The sequence below is a fragment of the Mastigoproctus giganteus genome, chromosome 1 (genome assembly GCF_048544385.1).
Source record: "Mastigoproctus giganteus isolate SK-2022 chromosome 1, ASM4854438v1, whole genome shotgun sequence".
NCBI classification, from domain to species: domain Eukaryota; kingdom Metazoa; phylum Arthropoda; class Arachnida; order Uropygi; family Thelyphonidae; genus Mastigoproctus; species Mastigoproctus giganteus.
Genome location: NC_143575.1, coordinates 76298681 through 76319835, shown reverse-complemented (window position 1 = coordinate 76319835; position 21155 = coordinate 76298681). Strand labels below are relative to the sequence as shown.

The window sequence follows — 21155 nt, the reverse complement described above, 5'->3', positions numbered from 1 at the left end:
TAAAAACAGCCGCTAATGTGGGGGGAAAAAACACCCTATGAATATCAACCTGGGGTGGACAGGGAAAGCAGTGGCATCTGCCAATCACTGCTTTCCCACTGTTTTGCTTGCCGCCATGCACACCGTTCTGGGGTTTACCATGATTTTGAGAATGCCGCACACTACAAACACACAGGTAAATAACTACTTAGGTCATTTCCTGATTAGATATCAATCAGTGTGTTTCGACAGGTGTGTCTTTTACGTAGAAAAGATTTGACTTGCTGCGTATACCTCTACATTTTAGATAGAAAAGCATGCGCGAGCAAAACCCCTAGTATTTATTATTAATTTTTATTTTTATTAAGTTATTTTTTTTTGCTTTGTCCAGTAAAGCAAAAGCCGAGGGTTTTCTTGCACTATGTAGTAGTAGTAGTAATAGTAGTGGCATGTGATGTAAGAAAGCATGTGTATGAGCTTATGCAGCATCAGCCAAAAAAAAAAAAAAAAAAATCACACCATTCCCTCCAAATGCCTGTCCAGTTCCTCCTTAAATTTATTCAACCTATCAACTTCCACAACCACAGATGGAAGTTTGTTCCAGCAATTAACCACCCGCTGGCTAAAGGCAAATTTCCGCACATCTATTCTACATCTGTCTTTTCTTAATTTGAATTTATGCCCCCTTAGGTTTGTAATCTGAACAAGTGGAAGATCCCATCAGAATTGAGCGTGCTGAACCCATTCAAGGCCTTATACACCTCAATCAGATCACTGCGCAGGTGCCTAGTCTCCAGCCACTGCAATTTGCAGCACTTAAGCCTCTCTTGGTAAAAGGATCCCTTCATTCCCCTCACCAATCTTGTTGCCCTTCTCGGTACACTCAAGTAAATCTACATCCTTCCTAAAATGAGACCTCCAAACCTGTAGGCAGTACGCAAGGCTTGGCCTGACCATTGCCTTATACAGAGGGATAATCACCTCCTTTTCCCTGCTAGCAAAATTCCTATATATCATTGACAAAACCATATGACCTGCCCTGGCAGCATGTCTGCATTGCTCAGAAAACTTCATATCTGCCTGCACAATTACTCCCTGGTCCTTTTCATTTTCTACCACCTTAAGTGTAGTACCACACGGTTGGTACGTTTCTCTGGGGTTACTTCTACCCATATGCAGTACTTTGCATTTGTCAAGGTTAAACTTCAGTTGCCACTTCTTGTCCCATCTGTCCAAATTATCTAGATCCTGTTGCAGTAGCACACTGCCATTACTAACCCTGCCAACCTTTGTATCATCTGCAAATTTCGACATTAAGCCTGATATACCTTCATCAATATCATTGATAAATATACAAAACGACAGTGGACCCAACACCGAACCCTGTGGGACTCCAGTAATAACATTAGTCCACGAAGAGTAGTACCCACTGATTACCACCCACTGTCTTCTCCCACTTAACCATCCTTTTATCCATTGTAGCAACTTTCCCTTAATACCATTCTGCTCCAATTTGTACAATAGTCTTCCATGCGCAACAGTGTCAAAAGCTTTCCTGAAATCCAAATATATGATATCAAAATTATTTTTTGCATCCAGTTCCTTTGTAACTACATCATAATATCCTATCAAATTTGTCAGACAAGACTTTCCCTTAACAAACCCATGCTGTGTCTGAATTATTGCTGCAGCCTTGTCTAGATGATCCTGCAATGCATCTTTAACCAGTGACTCCATTATTTTACCCAGAACACAAGTTAAACTAACTGGTCTGTAATTACTTGTGTCACCCTTCGATTCCCCTTTGTGAATTGGGGATATATTTGCACATCTCCAGTCCGTGGGAACCTCCCCTGAGTCCAAAGATGCTCTCATAATTATGGCTAAGGGTTTGCTTAGTTGCTTTGCCGCCTCCTTTAATATAACTAGATAGATCCCATCCACCCCAGGTACTTTTCTTATGTTTAACTTCAGCAATTTCTCCTCCACTTTGCTCTCAGTTATTACAAAATTATTAAGTATCCTGCTACAATTTGATAACCTACTGCCATTTTCAAACCTTAATAATTCCTCATGTGTGAATGTAGATGCGAAATACTCATTCAGTTTGTTTGCCATCTGACAACAGTCGAACCATCGATGTCAAGTGGACCAATCAGATTCATCCCCTTCCTTTTAGAGTTTATATAAGTAAAGAAATCGTTGCTGTTTTTGTTAGCATCTTTTGCCAAGGATTTCTCGTAATCTGCCTTCGCCTGCCTAACCTCCTTTGTGACCTGATTACAGACTAGCTTATATCTGCCATAGGCTTCTGAGTCACTTGATAATTTATATGCATCCCATGCATTTTTCTTCTCTGTTACGAGTCTCATTAGTTCATTAGATAACCATTTAGGCCTAAACCTTGAACAGTATTTCTTAATAGGTATGAAACTTTTAGTAGCTTCCATGATTAATTCCTTGAATGCTTCCCACTTAGAATTTACTGTTGGTAACATCGTTAGTTTATCCCACTGTACAGAATTTAAAAACTTTCTGACTGTACTCACCTTTACAGAAACAAAAACCCTTTCCTTTACCCCTGATGGTAATATCTTTAAGTAAATCCCACATCAGTAGGTGCCTCCGTAGCCAGGTGGGCAGGAGCAACAGTGCGTTGCAAACGCTTCTTGATTAGACTGGGGTTCAAGCCCATCACCACCAAATACAGAGGATGCGGAAAGGTCAGGGAATGACCACCGCACCGGAGCAATATGGCTTTAGTTGCTAATGCTCCTAAAAACCAAATAACAACAACAACCATATCAGTACACTGTGATCACTCCCACCTAGTGGTTCCTTTATCTGCAAATTTTTAATACACGAATGATCACTGCTGATAACCAGATCAAGAGTATTACTCTCTCTGGTTGCCTCTCGAACATGCTGCTGCAGAAAACAATCATCCAATAAATCCACAAAAGTCTGACTAGTGTGTGTGAGTTATTTGGTTTTTTTAGGAGCATTAGCAACTAAGGCCATATTGCTCCAGGATATGTGGTGGTCATTCCCTGACCTTTCCGCATCCTCCGTATTTGGTGGTCACGGGCTCGAACCCTGGTCTAATCAAGAAGCATGTGCTACGCACTACTGCTCCTGCCCACCTGGCTACGGAGGCACCTTAGTGTGTGAGTGACCAACCCACAAGTTCCAGTCAATATTTGGGAAGTTAAAATCCCCCATTATAAGACATTCTGATTTACTGGCCCACTCTATTTCTCTGTATAATTGTTCATTGTACTCATTCGAGTCATTAGGCCTATAACACTCCTACTCTTATTTTTGCTTTCGCAGTGCTTATGTCACACCAAACTGACTCAACAGTGCACTGTTCATCTATATCAACTGGGTGCACTTCTTTTGATTTTATGTTTTTCTTAATTAACAGCATAACACCTCCTCCCTTTCTGTACACATTGTACTCCCCAAATTCCAGTTCTGCATTCCTTATATCTGTGTGACACCATGTCTCTGCTATCCCAACAATATCCGCCTTTGATGTCTTGACCAACACTTCAAATTCATCAAATTTATTTACTATACTTCTAGCATTGGTATACATGCTCCTATTCCTAGTTATCGTACACGTCCCATATACCCACCTCTTTCAGGATGACTGCCATCCGTCCCTGAAATCCAAAACACCCCTCACTCCAGGTCGCTACTTATTCTAATAGAAGTTGTGCAAGAATCACCTTCACCTCTGCCTACGGCTACTGTTAAATTATTAGTCCTTGTATCCCCCCAAGCTATCAGTTTTCCGACCCACCTAACACTGCCTCGATAGCATCAGCAAATATTCTTGCATCCTTTCTATTTAAGTGTATCCCATCCCTGTAGAAGCAGTCTCTCCTGTTAACAAGTACAGACCAGGCTGAAAAAAATTCTATTCCTTGAGCCTTGCACAATCTTTCCAGGGCCGAATTGATCAACAAGGCTCTCATCATATACTCCCTCCTATCGTGTCTGGGCAGAATCAGACACTTTCGAATTCAACCCTAATTCTCGGCTTGATATCTGCTCTACATCATCAACCTTTGCCCCTGGCAGACATACCCTGGGCCTGTTTCGCCTATCCTTTTTACAAAGCATGTTACCCGTTTCCCTGACAATAGAGTCACCAACAACTTCTAGTTCCTGTGGGACCAGCGCATTCTGCCTTGGGGGTTGCCGCTGTGTTGCGTGATAACAATTAAATTGCACTTTCGATAAGTTAATTAATACCTTGTCTACTGTATTATAAATATACTTAATATATCAAACTGCAGCGTATGATAGAACCGAAGAAATTCAAAGTAAAACACGAATGTTATGAAATTGGTGCATTGGGACATCATCAAATTTTTGACGAAAGAAGGGATTGGGCCGAAAGCTGTATATGATTATCCTGCCCCATTTGAATACCAGATCAAATTTTGCTCTAATCAGTTTAAATGGGAGAGGGAATTCTTGGAATTACCAACAAAAGTAGCAACTCCAGAAATACGCAAAAGAAAATAAATAAAATAAGACCTGGTTATGCTGGATTGTCTACTGTCGCCAGAAAATGTAATCTTTCTGAGGTGTTAGTGCTGATCATCCTCCTTGTAAATTTGGCCCAGTCAAAGGTTCGCTGAGCGTCAAGAATGCCCATACCTCTTCATATAAACAGTGCGTGGATCAAATTTGCGATGAAATTTACACATTTTATGCAGATCCATAGGGGCTCTTGCAAGAATTGTAAAAGGTGATGAAACGTATATGCATCACAGTGATCCGATAACGTAACAGGAATCCATGCAGTGAAAACGCCATGGGTCACAACTTAAATAAATTTTCTCTTTATACTCCGGGATGACCAAATGGTCAGAGGAGTTTACAAGATACACAGAATGCCAGAAACAGCACCGTATTCAGCCATCACGGGCTTGAACCACGGTCGTTAATGGCACGTGTTGTTATGCACCCGCCCGCCTAACCACTAGGCTACGGCGGCCTTAACTTCATAAACAAATTCAGCATTACCCCTCTGCTTGGAAGATTATGGACACCATTTTTTGGGATATGGAAGGAATTATTTTTATAAACTACATGCCACATAAAAAAAACAATTGTGCTGTTTACAAAAATTTAAGCGAGGCCATAAAAAGAGAGGGAAATTGACGAGATTTATATGGCTTCTTTCTGACAGTACTCCTCTATACAAGTCCCATAAAGCAGTTACTTTTCTGTGAGATTGCTGATTCTTAGAGTTAAGTTGCCCATCCTTCAGACCTGGCGATTATTTCGTCATCAGAAATCCGTGGGAACAGCTGCTGGGCATCAATTTCTTGAAACTATAAATGGCTTTTTCAGAGACCAAAACACTTTTTTACAGCTATTTTCGCTTTGTCCTCAAATTGGAAAATGCTATACGTGTCAAATTCAAGAGGAGTATTGAGTTGGTAAAAATAGTCTGTTGTTATTTTATTATTATTTATTTATTATAGATATAATTTTCTAAGCGATCCTCTTTACACCACTCTAAAATCATTTATTTGGTAGTACGTTACGGCACCTTTAGTGGAGCTTGTTCACTTGCAAACCGGCCTAAAGCTGGTAAACACAAATATAAAGTCCGAAAGAAGCCTATGACTTGTAAGAATAATCTCGAATTTCTCAACTGCTTGAAATTACCCCTCCGCCTGTTCGTCTTCTAACCCTGCTACAATTGTTTAACAAAAATACCCCCCCCCCCTTCCAACTCTCCAATTTGGCGTATTCGGGTGCAACGTTGAAAAGAATTTTTCCCTCTCCTAATTTTTTTCCCCTCTAGCAAACTTACAATTGGAAGTTTGCTAGAGATTACTTCCATGTCTCATAAAGTATAAATAAATTAAAATTTTCTGAAGTGAGTTTGTTACACCAGCACTAATAAACGTTATTGTATAATTGAACTTCGGACATAATTTTGAAAAAGACCTATTCGCACTTGAATTGTTACAGTTTCGGTTTCTATAGCACTGGAACACAACCTCATAATTATGAACATGATTCATAATTACGAGGCGCTCAACTTATCATAACTAACGAATTAAAGTACGATGAATTTTCCCAGTTGAAATTACGGAAAAAAATTGCCATGAAAATTACAGCGCGATAAATTTCCACAGTCATTGTGAAATCTGCACAGGGATTACTACGTTTTACTCTGGTTCCTCCAATCGTGCGGGTCATCAGTCACTGGTACAGTACTGCTAAAAGTTGGTCGTCTAGAATGGGAACGGAGGAGAACAACTTATTCTGAGGATCCTAGTTCGAACTCCTTTCCCTTCCTCATGATATTTCAATATATATTTTTTTCTCTATTTGGCGAAATATATGCTTTATCTCTATACATAATTGCAAAATAGAACGACATATTTCGTACATTTCATTCTTTCTTCATATGTCTTACGTAGTGAAATTATTGTTCTCAACAATAATCACTGTTGTTTTCTAATTAGTTGAAGTGTTTAGGTAGTGCTGTACTCATTTCCAGTGGATCTAATGGATTAATGCCAAATGTTCTCCAGCTTTCCGTGAACCTTCGTTTAGAACTTAAACGAATACCACGTGGAGCTCGCTCTCTTGCTTATTTTACCAAGTTGTGTACTCCTTGCATGCGCTGTACTGAATGTGGGAATAATAGCTGTCTGGGGAGTTCGGGTTATATCTTTTGGCATTGCTTTTCGCATGCTTCGGAAGGAACATTCCGGATAGATGAAAATAGTTTAACACTCGCCATTCTTCCCCGCATTTGATAATGCATTGGTAAACCATCATTATATTGAAGAGAACAATACTATGCTGAGTTTTTCTTAGATTTGTTAAATTTCTAGTTGTATTCTAAGAATTATAGAGCATTATTGTGAAGCAAGCAGCTGTTTTCTTCTGTTACTGTCAGAGTTGCAAGTGGGGAGGGGGGGGTAAGAAAGGACTGTGGTTTAGAGATTATGCCAACAGCTTAATGGAGAAAACTAATTTGATGGAAGCAGACTTTTATGATGGAATGGCTAATAAAATTAGTCACTATTCATTGTCTGTATTGTATCTGGTGTTGAAATCGTAAACGAATCGAATACTTACATTTATTGTTTTACTTGTATTTAATTGTATTTTTTAATTAAAGTGAGAAGGGGTTTATTTATTTTTCCCCTGATGAAGAGGCCTTTTTATACTCGCGTCTCACTTTTCAGATAAACTGCTTAGCAGACGAACGAAAACGATACCAATCTAACAACCCGTTTCATTCTACTTGGCTATGTGTCAAAACAAGACCCGATTGGCTAGTAATTTTATCACGTGCGAAACATGCGGTAGAAAATAAAGGTTTGCAAACGTCGTGTGGCTGTCTGAAACGTGAACAGTATGTTTTATTTACAGTGCATTGGATAGGTCATTCTGCAAGTAAGGCGTGCGTTACTACGAACGTCTTATATAAAATTTCGATTTTCAAAGACTTCGCCTAGTTTCATTTTAAAATATAAATATGAAAATACCAAATAAAACCAAGAATTAACCTCAAGCGCGGAATCGATATACTGCATTGTTTAAACTCCTTGCGTTTCCAAATTCTTCAAGTATAAAACCAATTTGTTTTCCATATACTTTTCCAGAAACGCTCATGTTTACTGCACGCTTTCGTACAGTTTCATTGCGATTTCTCAAAAGGAAGCAACTACGGCACTTACATAAACGCTTGCTAGCATCAGGCACTAGGTTAGTAGGACTGCGGCAAGTCTGTGCTGCGATAGGAAGGTATTAACTGTGTTGAAGGCAGTTTTAAGTTTCAGTTAGCGATGCTTAACATTGGACGGTTACCGTTACACCCATTTGAGGGAGTGGATTGTTGTCACCCAGGCAGAATTCTTTTGTTAAAACCACTTGAATAGATTGTGAATAATCGAAATGATATACAGTGTACAGGTGTTAAGTAGGAGCCACAGACATAGAGCGAATTATTTCCAAGGTATTATTATTTAAAACTTAGGCAAAGAATGTAATAAAATACACTTACCGCATCTGTGACAGCAAAATATATTTCGTTTCCGTTTATGGTGCTTGCGCACGTGCTCCAGGATTACGGATTGCTGTTGAAGCGTGTATAAGAATGAACTTAGCCACTATAAAGTTCTCTGAATCACGTTGATTTCTGAAAGTAGATCACACAGCACAATGCAGAGTAGGTGTTTCTATAGCACATCTTTTGAACAGCAAGATTACTGAACTGAATGGAAGAGCTGGAGTATGCTCCGTCGGTGTGATGTAATGCTGTTGTTACCTAGCAACGTAAAGACCTTTCACGAGACTACTCCCAAAGGCGGCAAACTACCTATGTAACTTGTTGGTTTGTATACACTCGCTACGAGTATTATCTTTCATATTTATTGTTTTATAGGCGTATAATTCTTTTAATATTTAGTACGCTTTAAATTAAAACCATATAGATCAGTCATTGCTAAGACATTGGGATGGCGTTCTTTCATCAGGTAGCACTAAAAATTAATAAACCATTTATATTATCAGATTTAAATATTACCGTAATGAAAACACTTCATTTGAAGTTCACACATAATTAAGATTTAATAGCACCTCGCCATAGTTATACTAAAATGATGTACATGATATATCCACTTGGCGTAACCGATCACATTGACTGTCTCATGTTCGTAAATGAAACAGTCACTTTTTTTTTGGACAAGCAAATATGTACTTGTTGCTTGCGAATTCGGCGAACACTGGCCTACGAGGTAATGGGGGAGAGGACTTGGTGGTTCATTTTCATTTTTTTGTGTACAAGTTAGCTGACTAGTCTCAGACAGAGAAAGTATGGTTCTTCCCATTGAGTTATTCTATAGTGTTTCTAGTTCGTAATTTGCGCACGGATTCACTGGATATGGATACGCTACTGCTGCCTATATTTCAACCAATACAGTATTAGCAGTTTTATTTTCAGTGTGCGATCGTATAGTGACACTTATGGCACACATGCCAGTATGTACGGTTGTTGCAATTCCGAGTTCCAGAGGTTTTTTCCTATTATTTTCAGATTTAGGAGATTTATCATCTTAGAGCGTTTTACCACGATGTTATACCACGCCACATACGCAATGGGCCAAATTTATTATTATTATTTTATTTTATTTTATTTTTTTTTTTTTTGTAGCCTTCTAATTTGAACTCGTAGCATGTATACCACCGGTCATGACGGTAGCCATTTGGCCACTCAGCTGCTTTTTCCCCCATGGGTACACGTGTAAAAACGAACATCGACCGGTTTTCGAGCATCATCGTAAAAATGAAATCGGTTTACGTTCGTTTTACAAGTGCGCCGATAATATTTTTAGATATAAATTTGATGGCGGGATAGTTTCCAATTAAGTAAAAAACAGTTGATTTGAAAAAAAAAAAAATATATATATATATATATATACACACACCACATAGACCGAATGCACGCGAATTATTTTTAGATACCTCTATTTTTTGTACGCGAAGCCATCAGATATACGCAAATTTTAAATATAAAAAAACGGCAAATGAAAAAGTTAAAAAATTGTCCGCATAATGTAAAATATCGAGAGCGCCCTTCAAAATATGTAGTGACTAGTTGTACTAATAACTAGGGACCCCGATTTTCTGCGGCCCGCAAATTTGTTTTGTGTAGAATTTTTATTTCACTGTGTAAAATATCCAATCTTAACTTTCAGAAGAAAATGCACAGTTGTTAAAAGTAATCTTTGGCCAAAATGTTTTAATATTTTTCTTATAATTTATTTGTTATCTATATTGTTGTATACCATCTGGCATCTCTAATATTGCAAAGTTATACTTCATAATCGGGTTGTCACTTATTACAATACCAGGCTAACCCACCCGCCTACCGATGAGAGGACAAACAGCTTTGAAACAAAGTTACGGTGGTGGTATCCACTGAGAATAAGTAACAATAATCCACTGGTGAGGCATTACTTATTTGAGGTAGTGCAATATCAGGCAACTTGTGAAGGTATTCACAATATGAGATATGATAAAAATGGTGCTAATTTACCATTTTCGGTAATTCACTATGTACAAACATGATGCTAATGCACCTGTTACGTTTTAAAATAATTAAAAATAGTTACTAGATGTTGGGTTGGAATTTCACCCTTGTGATGACTAAACACCAAGTTCACTAAGTATGTTGGATATTGCTAACCTCGCATACATTCTGAACAACCTTAACCTCAGATGAGAAAATTGCATAATTTTTGTTGTAGACTAGCACAGTGGATATTTGATTGTATAATTTTTTAACTTTAAGTAAAACACTGTAAACAAATTAAATAATCCATTCAGTTAAGTCACCCATTAAAAGAAAAAATGAACAAATGCAATAAGACATCTATAAACAATATGTCCAGCTCTGTATGTCAGGATTTGGAGCAGATAAGTTTTACATTGATGATGGAATGTTCTGCTGCAAAATCTGCAACCATGGCCATTGCAAGTGGGTAAGTGTTGAATACGGGCATCAGTTCAGGAATGCACCAAAATTTATTTATTTTTCATTGCTTTCTGATTGGTTAACATTTATCAGTATTCAACGTTTAGTGCAGTAAATTTTATTTTGCTTACTAGTAGCACATAAGGTCACAGCGCTACTGTCTTAAAGCCATTTAAATTATATCCGTAAGCAAACTATATTAGACCATTTGAACAGTAAAAAGCACCAAGAATGTTTTGCAAAGGATCTGAGTAACGAAAATCTGAAGCACCAGACTACAATAGTAAGTTTTCAACGACAGCAAATGGCTGCTGCTGAAAAGAATAAAGTTGTCGTGGATTTGGTTGAGGCATTTATGGTAGCCAGCATGCTGTTGGAAAAGGCTGATAATCCAAAATTACAAGAGTTTTTAGAAATATGTCAAAGGCACATAGGGTTACACGCTACTGTCTGTAACGTGCCATTTAAATTTTATCCATCGGCAAACTATAGTAGACCATTTGAACATTAAAAAGCACAAAGAATGTTTTGTAAAGCAAAGGATCTGATTAAAAAAAATCTGAAACACCAGACTACAATAGTAAGTTTCCAATGACTGCAAATGGCTGCTGCTACTGAAAAGAATAAACTTGTCGTGGATTTGGTTGAGACATTTATGGCAGCCAGCATTCTGTTGGAAAAGGCTGATAATCCCAAAATTACAAGAATTTTTAGGAACATGTCAAAGGAGGAGGAAACATGCATAAAGCAAATACATTACAAAAATGTTATGCTGACCTTTTGGACTAATAGTCAAATATTGTATCTAGTCTTCAGAATAAAAAAATTGTTATCATAGGTGATGAAACATCAGATGTAGTTGGTTAATCCTCATGCAGCCTCTTTATGTACATGATATAAATGATTCCAGGGCACTTTTAGTTAACACCAAATTTTTTTGAAAAAGTTAACAATGCTACAGTTTAAAATCTTGTTGTGAGGACAATAACTAGCATTGGTTGACTTAAATGATGTTGTAGCACTGGGTTTCAGACAATGCAGCCTATATGAAAAAAGCATTTAGTGAGGTTTTAAAATGTGTGCGCTTCCCAATGCAGTTCACACAACCTGTTGGGCTTATATACTTTCCTTGGTTGGTGACAAATTTGGAAATTGCCTTGAGTTGTGTGATAATTTGGTAGACACATGAAAGCAACTTTTTTTTAAAGCTGCAGTTTGCTGAGCACGTTATTTGAATTACTTGCATCAGCAAAACATAGATAAGCTATCTCTTCATCCAGTCTATTGATATGTGTCGGAATACTTGGTTAATTGCAGCAGTTTATCATGCAAAACGTATTACTCTGTATAATAGCTTTGTAGAAAATGAAATTCAAGGAAATGCTAGCACTGTATAACTTAAAAAAACCCTCTCAGCTGTAATCTTCTGAGAGCATGGATATATTGACTGTGGAGTTTGAATTTTTGGCTGTTCATGGTGAACATTTAATAAGTACAATTACTGCTTTTGAGGCACACAGCTTCTTAGAATTTAATGCATACAACAAGGTTGCAGATAATTTGTCATGGCTCCAGGTTTCCTTTTGCAACAGAAAACTGAAAGAGCTATGAACTCAGCAGCCACCAAAGCAACCAGCCATAGGAGTTTTCAAAACTGTGCATTTTTGACCCTTGCCAATTACCTTTACTTTTGAAATTGTTCAATAAGCATGCAATTTTATTGTCAGCATTAACATCTGAAGAGTGGCAGATATATTTAGATATAGTTGAGTGAGAAGAAATACACAATTTTTGCTACTTTTTTTTGTCCTCTCTGGAAAAATGATAACCAAAGTTAACCATATTAGCAAAAACATCTGGCATTTCCAGTATCATTAGTTAATGCAGGATGCTCATTTTCGAAGTATGGATCTGTGTTGTCTCCTTTATGTTGCAGCTTGTCTGAAAATAATCTTCGAGTATATTGTGCAGTGTTAACAGTAAAAGCATTTAATTAGTAGTTTTATTATAATTTTGTTAATAAATAAAATGGCAGTTTTTTGCCTTATTATTCAGTACCTAATTTATAAACCTTGATTATTCGCTAGTGTTTTAAAAGTTCTTATTAAGGTTTTTTGTTGTTTATAAATTATAATTGAAAAGGCCATGATTTCCCACAGCCGCAGTATTTCGCACTGTGCCACAGAATTTTCTATTTTTTGCTGTGGAAAATTGTGGGTCCTGCTAATAACACCATTGGTACGTGATATTGCGGACTTAACGTACTACGCAGATGTCCGGCATACAGTTGAATGAGAAACAATGCATTATGTACTTATTTAGTCTTGCTGGTTTATGAGCAGTTTTGGGTTTTTTTAAGTCATAAAAATGGTTGTCATTAAAATTGTCTTGGAAGGTCTAGTCTATAGTTGAGAAAAGACGTTACGTGATTTCTATCCATGTGGTAATATGTATAATAATAATAATAAATAACACTGTTATACCATGTGAAATTATTAACAAAATAGGTTTTATTAAACTCATAGAAGCTCCATGTCCACTAAATTGTTAGCAAGTGATGTTTCATTATTCTTACTGAACCCCATCATCAGACCATAAATGCTATGTTGGGGGAGGGGTATAAAATAACATTTAATAAATTGATAGACATTGAGAGCTTTACATCACATTGGTTCTGACAATGTCCTGCTATTTTTTTTACTCCTCTTCTTGTGGTAATGTTTGATGGGTGGTTTGTTTGTTGTGGGCTTACAGCACCAAGGCAACATTGCCATAATGTGCCTTGATGGGTGTTATTCTCATGATTGTGGTTATCATGGGTTGTGGTCGGCAACTATTTCTTTAACTCATTTTCTATTGTTCTTTTGAAAATGTTAGAATGTCAAAATTTGATCCTGGTTTTCTGTTGATAGAAAGATGAATAACATAATGAATTTCCAAATTCCCAAAGGTTTCCACATTGGAAGACATGATAGGCTGTGTCCAATTTGTTGGACCTGTCATACTGTACAGCGCCTCAGTAGCCAGGTGGGAAGGAGCAGCAGTGCATAGCACACGCTTCTTGATTAGACCGGGGTTCGAGCCCATCACCACCAAATACGGAGGATGCAGAAAGGTCAGGGAATGGCCACCGCATATCCCGGAGCAATATGGCCTTAGTTGCTAATGCTCCTAAAAAACAAAAACAAACACACTGTACATCCAGTCTGGATTGAAGCTGCCAGTAGGTGACCCCACAACTGTACCTTATGTGGTATACCTGCCCTCTGGGATTGTATTTGGTTATTTTTAGGCATTGTTTGGGGGATGATGAACTACTGTAAAATGTGGCCACATCTTGTTTTTTTTTTGGCAGCTTTCACTATGCATCTGCTGATTTGTGGGATATGTGGAATGCAGAAGTGCGGGAGGTCCTTCCTTTAACTTCTGTGGTCTTTGTTGTCTTGGTCTATGATTTTCATTGTCACATGGAGTGGGTAACAATTGTTGAGGGCTAGTTGTTATAGCTGAGAGTTCATTTTGAAGAAGGTGATCACTGCATATTTTGAGGACATGGAGTACATACGATTTTGCTACCCCTATTTTTGTCAATGAAGTCAGTGAGTGGCAAAACATCTACAATGGGAGGTGCCTCGGTTGACCTAGAATAAGGTGGCTGCCTATGGTTCCCTTAAGCCATACTTTTGCTTCTTTCTCTTTTGTGCGTTGAAATTCTTATCAAAGCATAAAATTCCAGATTCCTGGCATGGCCTATCATTAGTGTAAAACACCACCCAGAACAAAAAAGTATTGAGAAGATGAACAAAACTGCTTATCCAGCTAGTACCCAAGAACCCTAATAACATTAAAAACAGCCAAGATCTAGAGTCCAAAATAAACATTGATCCCAAAGACCTTCCGATTTCTCAGATGTGGACTCCTGATTCACAGCCATCCCATTTCGAAGCTAATTTACAGCTTAAGGAAATCCTAGACAACTACCTTGTTCTAGGTCAACTGAGGCACTTCCCCATTGCAGAAGTTGTAGGAGCACATTGACCTCTTTGTAGGGTTTTGCTTTCTTCTCTTTCAATGAAAGCTTCTACTTTAGCAAAAATCTGGTCTCAGCATGGGCAACTCCCTTTCTCTGCTCCTGGCAGAGGTCTTCATAACCAGGCTGGAAACCACTTTCTTAGAAGAACACAGGTTGAAACCCAAATTCTGAGGTCGGTACATTGATGATATTCTGTGCATTTGGAATGGTAGCCTAGAAGACCTACACAGTTTCTTCAGTGGCCTAAACTTCTTCCACCAATCCATTAAATTCAAAATGAAAATTGAAGAAAATGGCCCTTCCTGGATATTCTGCTTAAAAAAAAAAAAAAAGTTCCTATGGAATGCAAAGATTCGTATACAGAAAAATCAACCTATACAGAGCTTATCATCCAGTACAACTCTGCCCATCACATGGTACAAAAATAGGAGCAATGAAATCATATGTGCTTTATGCCCTCAAAATATGTAGTGATCACCTTCTTTGAAATGAACTCGCAGCTCAACTAGCCCTAAACAATGGTTACCCACTCCATGTGATAATGAAAATCATGGACCAAGATGACAAAGACCCCAGAAGTTAAAGGAAGGACCTCCCACACATCTGCATTCCATGTCTCAAGCATCAGTGAAAGCTGCCAAAAAAAAAAAAAAAATGTGTGGCTACATTTATAGTAGTTTATCATCCCCCAAATGATGCCTAAAAATAACTAATGACAATTTCAGAGGGCGGATATACCACATAAGGTGCAGTTGTGGGGTCACCTACTGGCAGCTTCAATCCAGACTGGATGTGCAATGTGGTAGGTCCAACAAATCGTATACAGCCTACCGTGCACATGGTTGCCTTACTATTTTGGCCTCAGGGTGTTCCTTATTCATTGGATAGCCTTGTACTGTAACCTTACCTTGTTATTCTCTATAAAGCTCATCCACTTAGCGGGTATAGTACAATGTGCATTAAATTGTGATGTAGAAAGTTAGAGGGCCATATTTATAGAGTTGTAGGTATGTACACTTTTCATGGTTACCATTTTTATCTTGTGTTTTATTTGGTTATAGTTTAAGTTCCTGAATGCACATCATATTGACTTATAATCTAAAATGATATATATACACAGTAAGCCCTCACTAATTGAGAGGTAGGGGAGGTCATCTGAATTAGCAAAGCAAAAGATAGCCTTAAAAGACAAAAAAACGTAGAGCACAAATAAATGGAAAATTAAATGATATAGGTAGTGCTGATGAAAATAAATAAAAAAATATCACTGTAGAGCCTTTATTTAAAAGCTATAAAAAGACAGTACATTTAGCCATTGATAGAAGACTGAGAAGTTGTACTTGTTTTTGAATATAATAATGTAGGTTTGAAGAAACTGTCGAGTTTCTTCTTGATTGCATTATTATTTCATTTAATTTTTGAAAAATGACACAACAAACAGTAATAATATTTGGCACAGCATTTTTTAAATATGCCATAAAACCCTTGTAACGGCCAATCATTGATGATGCTCCATCCACCCCCTGTTGCCCCCTTTTATGCCTAATGCCCCCATGGATTATTCAAACTCCCCTCAGGGGGTGATATCGCCCACTTTGAGAAGCACTGATCTATAGGCTGTAATAGTGCAGTAACATTGGGTGGCAAAAATTTTACAAAGATGTTGCCAGATCTCGGTTGTTCTTCTGCTGGGTGGGTTGGAGCATTATCAGTGAATAAAACTGCTTTTCTTCCAGTCCTTGATCCCTTAAATATTTTTTAACTAAGGAAATGAATGGTAACATTTTTAAAAATTAACCAGTCTTGTCAGCATTAAAAATTTGCGATGGAACTAAACTTTCTTCACTAATAAACTCTAGAAACTGTACTTTGAATCCTTCGCTTGCAACACAATCACCAGAAAGACCTTCACCTGTAATTTCAAGCTGTCAGATTACATGATGCTCCTTCCACCTTGATAACCACCCCAAACGTGCAGTAAAAGATGGGTCACCTCTTAACTTTTTGTTAAGGCTAAGAGCCCTTGATTGAAGGAGTGAGACCGAAAGAGGAACCCTTTGCTCTTGTAAACTTTCTCCATTATCACTGCAAAAAAGTGTGTTCAGTAAGACAAAGCAATACAGCAGGTAAAGAACTGAGGTAAGGTGTACATGTGGACAATGCTAGCGGCAGCTGTCAACTGAATGCAATAGCTGAGCGACTGATTGTGAGTCATTTCCACTAATGCATGATTCATCCCCATCACTGTGTACTGCGGCGCATCAACACATTCGCTCTTATCCAGTGTAGCAGGCAGTTACCGCTTAGTTGTAGTCCCTTTATCCTTGCTCCTCTTGTTTACAATGACGTCGTTAATATAAACTTAGCTAGGCGAGCTCACACTTGTAAATATATCGTACAATTTTCAGATAACCAATCATAAATCAGTTGTTTTTATAATTCCTTCCATATATATTTTTTTCGATAGAATTTTTCTCCTGGCTGAAAATCTGGTCCGGATTAATGGTGTTCTACTGTATATATATTTTACATAGTTGTTAATTGTTCTATTTCTCTCTGCCCTTCCCCTTAGCATTTATGATCTGATGATGGGGTTAGGTAAGAATCCCAAAATGTCACCTGCTAACCATATAGTGTAGATATTGTTTGTATTCCATATAAATTTAATAAAACCTATTTTGTTAATAATTTCACATGGTATAATAGTATCATTATTATATGTATTATTATGTGCAGTATATAATTTACCTTAAGGGCCTAGTCTAGTCATCATCGAGCAACCCTGTCATAAGTATTTTGTTCTTCAACACTTGTGTACTATTTAAAATTGTTCTATGTAATTCTGCATCTAGTGAATATTGCAAAGTGCAGCTATGCCTGGATCTAAGAAGGAGAAAAGGAAGATGATGAGCTTTGAGAAGCTTGAAATTATTTCAAGGATTGAAGCCCTCTAGAGAAAGTGTGTAAAGACTATAAATAAATTACAGCACTCTCGAGCTGAAGAAGGTAGTGGCAAAGTCTTGGATTTTTTTGGAAAGTAAGGGATAGTTTCATAATTTTTGTAAGCACTATAATATGTGCAATGTTAAGTTTAGGTGATAACTAGGCATGTTATCATCTTGCAAAATTCTAGATTCTGCAGAAAGTCTGTTGATATTCTCCTATAGCTTGAATAAAGCTGCTTACATTTCTTTTAAATGTTATGGAACATTTAAGAATATTATGGAAAATTTGTTATACCAACAGTTTTTAAATCTCTACTTACATTCTGAAAGTTGATTACTATAGCAGACTAAATCAGAAAGGCAATTTTAACTTATTAATAAGCATTTGTTCTGCAAATGTCATGGAGAGTCTAAAACAAGAGAAGATTCTGTTCTTTTTGTTCAGAGAAGTTTTTGTTCAGCAAGGAAGTACTTTATTGCTATTGCGACTACAGGTTCCTATTGACAACTACTCTTTATAAAATGCCAAGGTAGCACAAATTTTACCAGTTTGCAGTGCATCATTTTAAGATTTGAAAATGTTGCACCACCAGTTGATTTATTATCAAGTTTCTGACACTACTTGATTTCATTAAAGATAAAATAATTTTCATGTGAGCTGTTATGAAAGAAGAAAGACTGACGTATAGTGAACCTTGGTTGTGGAACTCACAAATGCAGAAGGAAGCCTGAAATATAACAAATTATTCCAAGCCACTATTTCTCACAGCAGTGCTGTGTGAGAACATATTCAGTTGTGTGAGAAAAACATACACTGAGTTCAGATTTCTTCTTTTTGGTGAAACTTTTGAAATGCTGTAGACAGCAGGGCCATTGTCATAAAAAATGTCAAAAGTTTGATTAAGCATTTTTGAGAAGGGCAAAGTCTGCAACAGTATTATCTTTCTTGGAGGAATCATAATCAGTTGATATTTACAAGATGGCCCAAACAGAAATCTGTAGGCAGAAAAATCTTGGGTAAAGAATTGTTTGAAAGCTGCTGTACTGGTTTAATGTAAGAACCTTATTTTTGCAAACAGTTTTTTTTTTTTTTTGCGTGTTTTTCCCAAAAATGTTTCTGGTTTCCTTCTGCTTACAATTTCTTTGTCTCCAGCTTTCTGAAAATTAAACCTTGGCAAAAATGAATCCTGCCTACTTTCCATTTTAGCATAATTTTAATGGGATAATTGAAGTTTTACTTGTGTATATTTTCATGATAAAGTTTATGTATATATCAGTTTCATATTGTAAAATTCCAAAAAAAAATCTTTTGTAAATTATATATTGTTAAATTTTTGTTTTTAACAGATGCTAATGGATCCTATGGGGGGCATTGTGATGACAAATGATGGTAATGCCATTCTCAGGGAGGTAAGCCAGATTTGGGATAATTATTTAGCACATTATTATATGAATAATTGTATTAGGTGTTATATTATGTTTATCATATAGCCACTGTGTACATTTTTCATAATTTATCAGTCATTTTATGAAATGTTTTTCTGACAATTCTCAGTCCTGTATGCTGCCAATTGAAATTCAGGATGATTTTTTTATTTTTTTTTTTTAATTATCTTCATTCAAATAGTAAAAATCAAAGATGTGAAGTTCATTTGCTTACCAGGAAAGTGTATATATGTAGTGCTGCCTGTTTGTCACTTCCCAAAATAATGAAGTACTAATTCATTGTATCATTTTAATTCGCTAGTAGTATTTTCCTTGCAAGTATTGTTTACGGGTCGGTGAGGCAACTAATATACACATCATTTTTGATTGTATTTATCTTCAGTAATGATAGCAAAATTTTATGTAAATTGGAACCCGTGCAATTAAAAGGCTTGAAATGCGGGGTAGCTGAAAAAAGTATCATCAATCTTCTTGCAACCATGCAAAATTCAAGGAAATTGCTGATTGTGGTTGCTTTTCATACATCATTCACACTGATGGGCAAAAATGGCAAGAAATAATTCAGAATTATCCACTCTTTGGATTCTGTCTTTATTTTGAATATTTTATGAGCACTACTATAAAAAAAGGCCTCCGTAGCCGAGTGGGCAGGAGCGGGAGTGCAGTAGCACATGCTCTTTGAGTAGACCGGGGTTCAAGCCCCTGACTGCTGAATACGGTCCATCTGCCAACCCGCATTGGACCAGCGTGGCAGATTATGGTCCATTTCCCTCAGCATGAATTGTTGAGGAGGCTTCCATCCTGCAGTGGGTTGATAATGGCTGCACTTTACTTTTTTTTTTTTACTATAAAAAAAAAATGTATATTGGAAACTTTATTTTTAATTAATTTTTTTAAAATCCCCCCCCCCCCCCAATTCATAATACATATGTGCCTTTTTATAACAAGTTTTTTAACATATGTATTTGGGCTTCAGCTTTATACTGTAGGTGAGCCAAACTTGAAGGGAACAAAAATTGAAAAACTTGCATGCTCAAGCATTTGGATATCAACTTCAGACATTAACATCTGAAGCAGATGAGCATTTCCATTGGGAGACACAAGGATCAGAAGTGAAGCTAGCACTTCTAATATTATGTACCACAGGTGCCACTACTTTTAAATTCTTTTTTAAAATGCTTGATATTTATAAGCAAGAACAGGCTTCAAAATGCCTAAAAACTTCTTCTTCTTTTTTTTTTTTTTTTTTTTTTTTGGCGAGACTTTATATAACAAAACAATTAGTGTAGATTGAAAGTCAAACCAGTAATAAAGGAGTACTAAAATTCATATTCACTTGAATAGGTATTTTATTTTAAAATTTAAATAATTTAGGCGTAGGATACTGAGTGATCACTGATTTATGACCATGCCTATGAAAACTGAATGTGACCTGTTGACCACGTGACGTACGAGAGTGTGCAGTTTGTCGACCTACGTAGCATAGATAAGGTGTGAGTGGTTCAGAAGGTAGTAAAATTCCGAGCGTGATGGGTAAAAGGAAGGAAGCATTTATCGGACTGATAAAGGACAGGTTGTGGGTGCTCGACGAGCTGGTGCCTCGATTTCCCAAATGGCTGAACTGGTGGGGTGTTCAAGAGCCGCTGTAGTTAAAGTGTACCAGGACTGGCATCAAAACGGTCAAACAATGACCTGATGCCAAAATTGCAAAGGTTGATGTTAGTGGCAAGCGCCAGGTCCGATGACTCGAACATGCACAGCACTGTTCAAGAGTTGACTATCCAATACAACATGGGCCAACCCGGAACAATATCTGCCGTGACCATACATTGCACGCTCGCACGTATGGGCTATACCAGTAGATGACCTACGGCAACCTCTCTTAACCAAAGTTCATCGGCATAAAAGATTCACCTGGTGCAAAGCGCATGCAAGTTGGATGTTGTAAGATGGGAAGAAGGTGTGCTGGTCGGATGAGTCATGTTATTTACTCCACGCTGTGGATGGTCATGTATGGATTTGGTGTCAACAACATGAGGCTCTTGATCCATAATGCATCGTATCAAAAGTGCAGGCCCAGTGTAGGTGGTTGTATGGCATAAGGCATGGACCCCTGGTGCATGTGGAACAACGTATCAGTGGTCTCTGATATCGTCAACTGCTTGCTGACTGTGTACACCCCGCTTTGTTACACTTTTCCCTGAATGGCAATGGTGTCTTCTAA

At 37.4% G+C, this 21155-nt stretch overlaps 1 protein-coding gene across 1 annotated transcript in view; it reads left to right on the top strand.

The window, feature by feature from the left end:
- Positions 1-21155, top strand: part of CCT3 (chaperonin containing TCP1 subunit 3) — a 191154-nt gene that overhangs the window by 49411 nt on the left and 120588 nt on the right. Inside the window, exon 4 of the mRNA XM_090380590.1 lies at positions 18833-18895. Within this exon, the coding sequence (XP_090236716.1) occupies positions 18833-18895 (63 nt within the window). The remainder of the gene's footprint in view (positions 1-18832; positions 18896-21155) is intronic.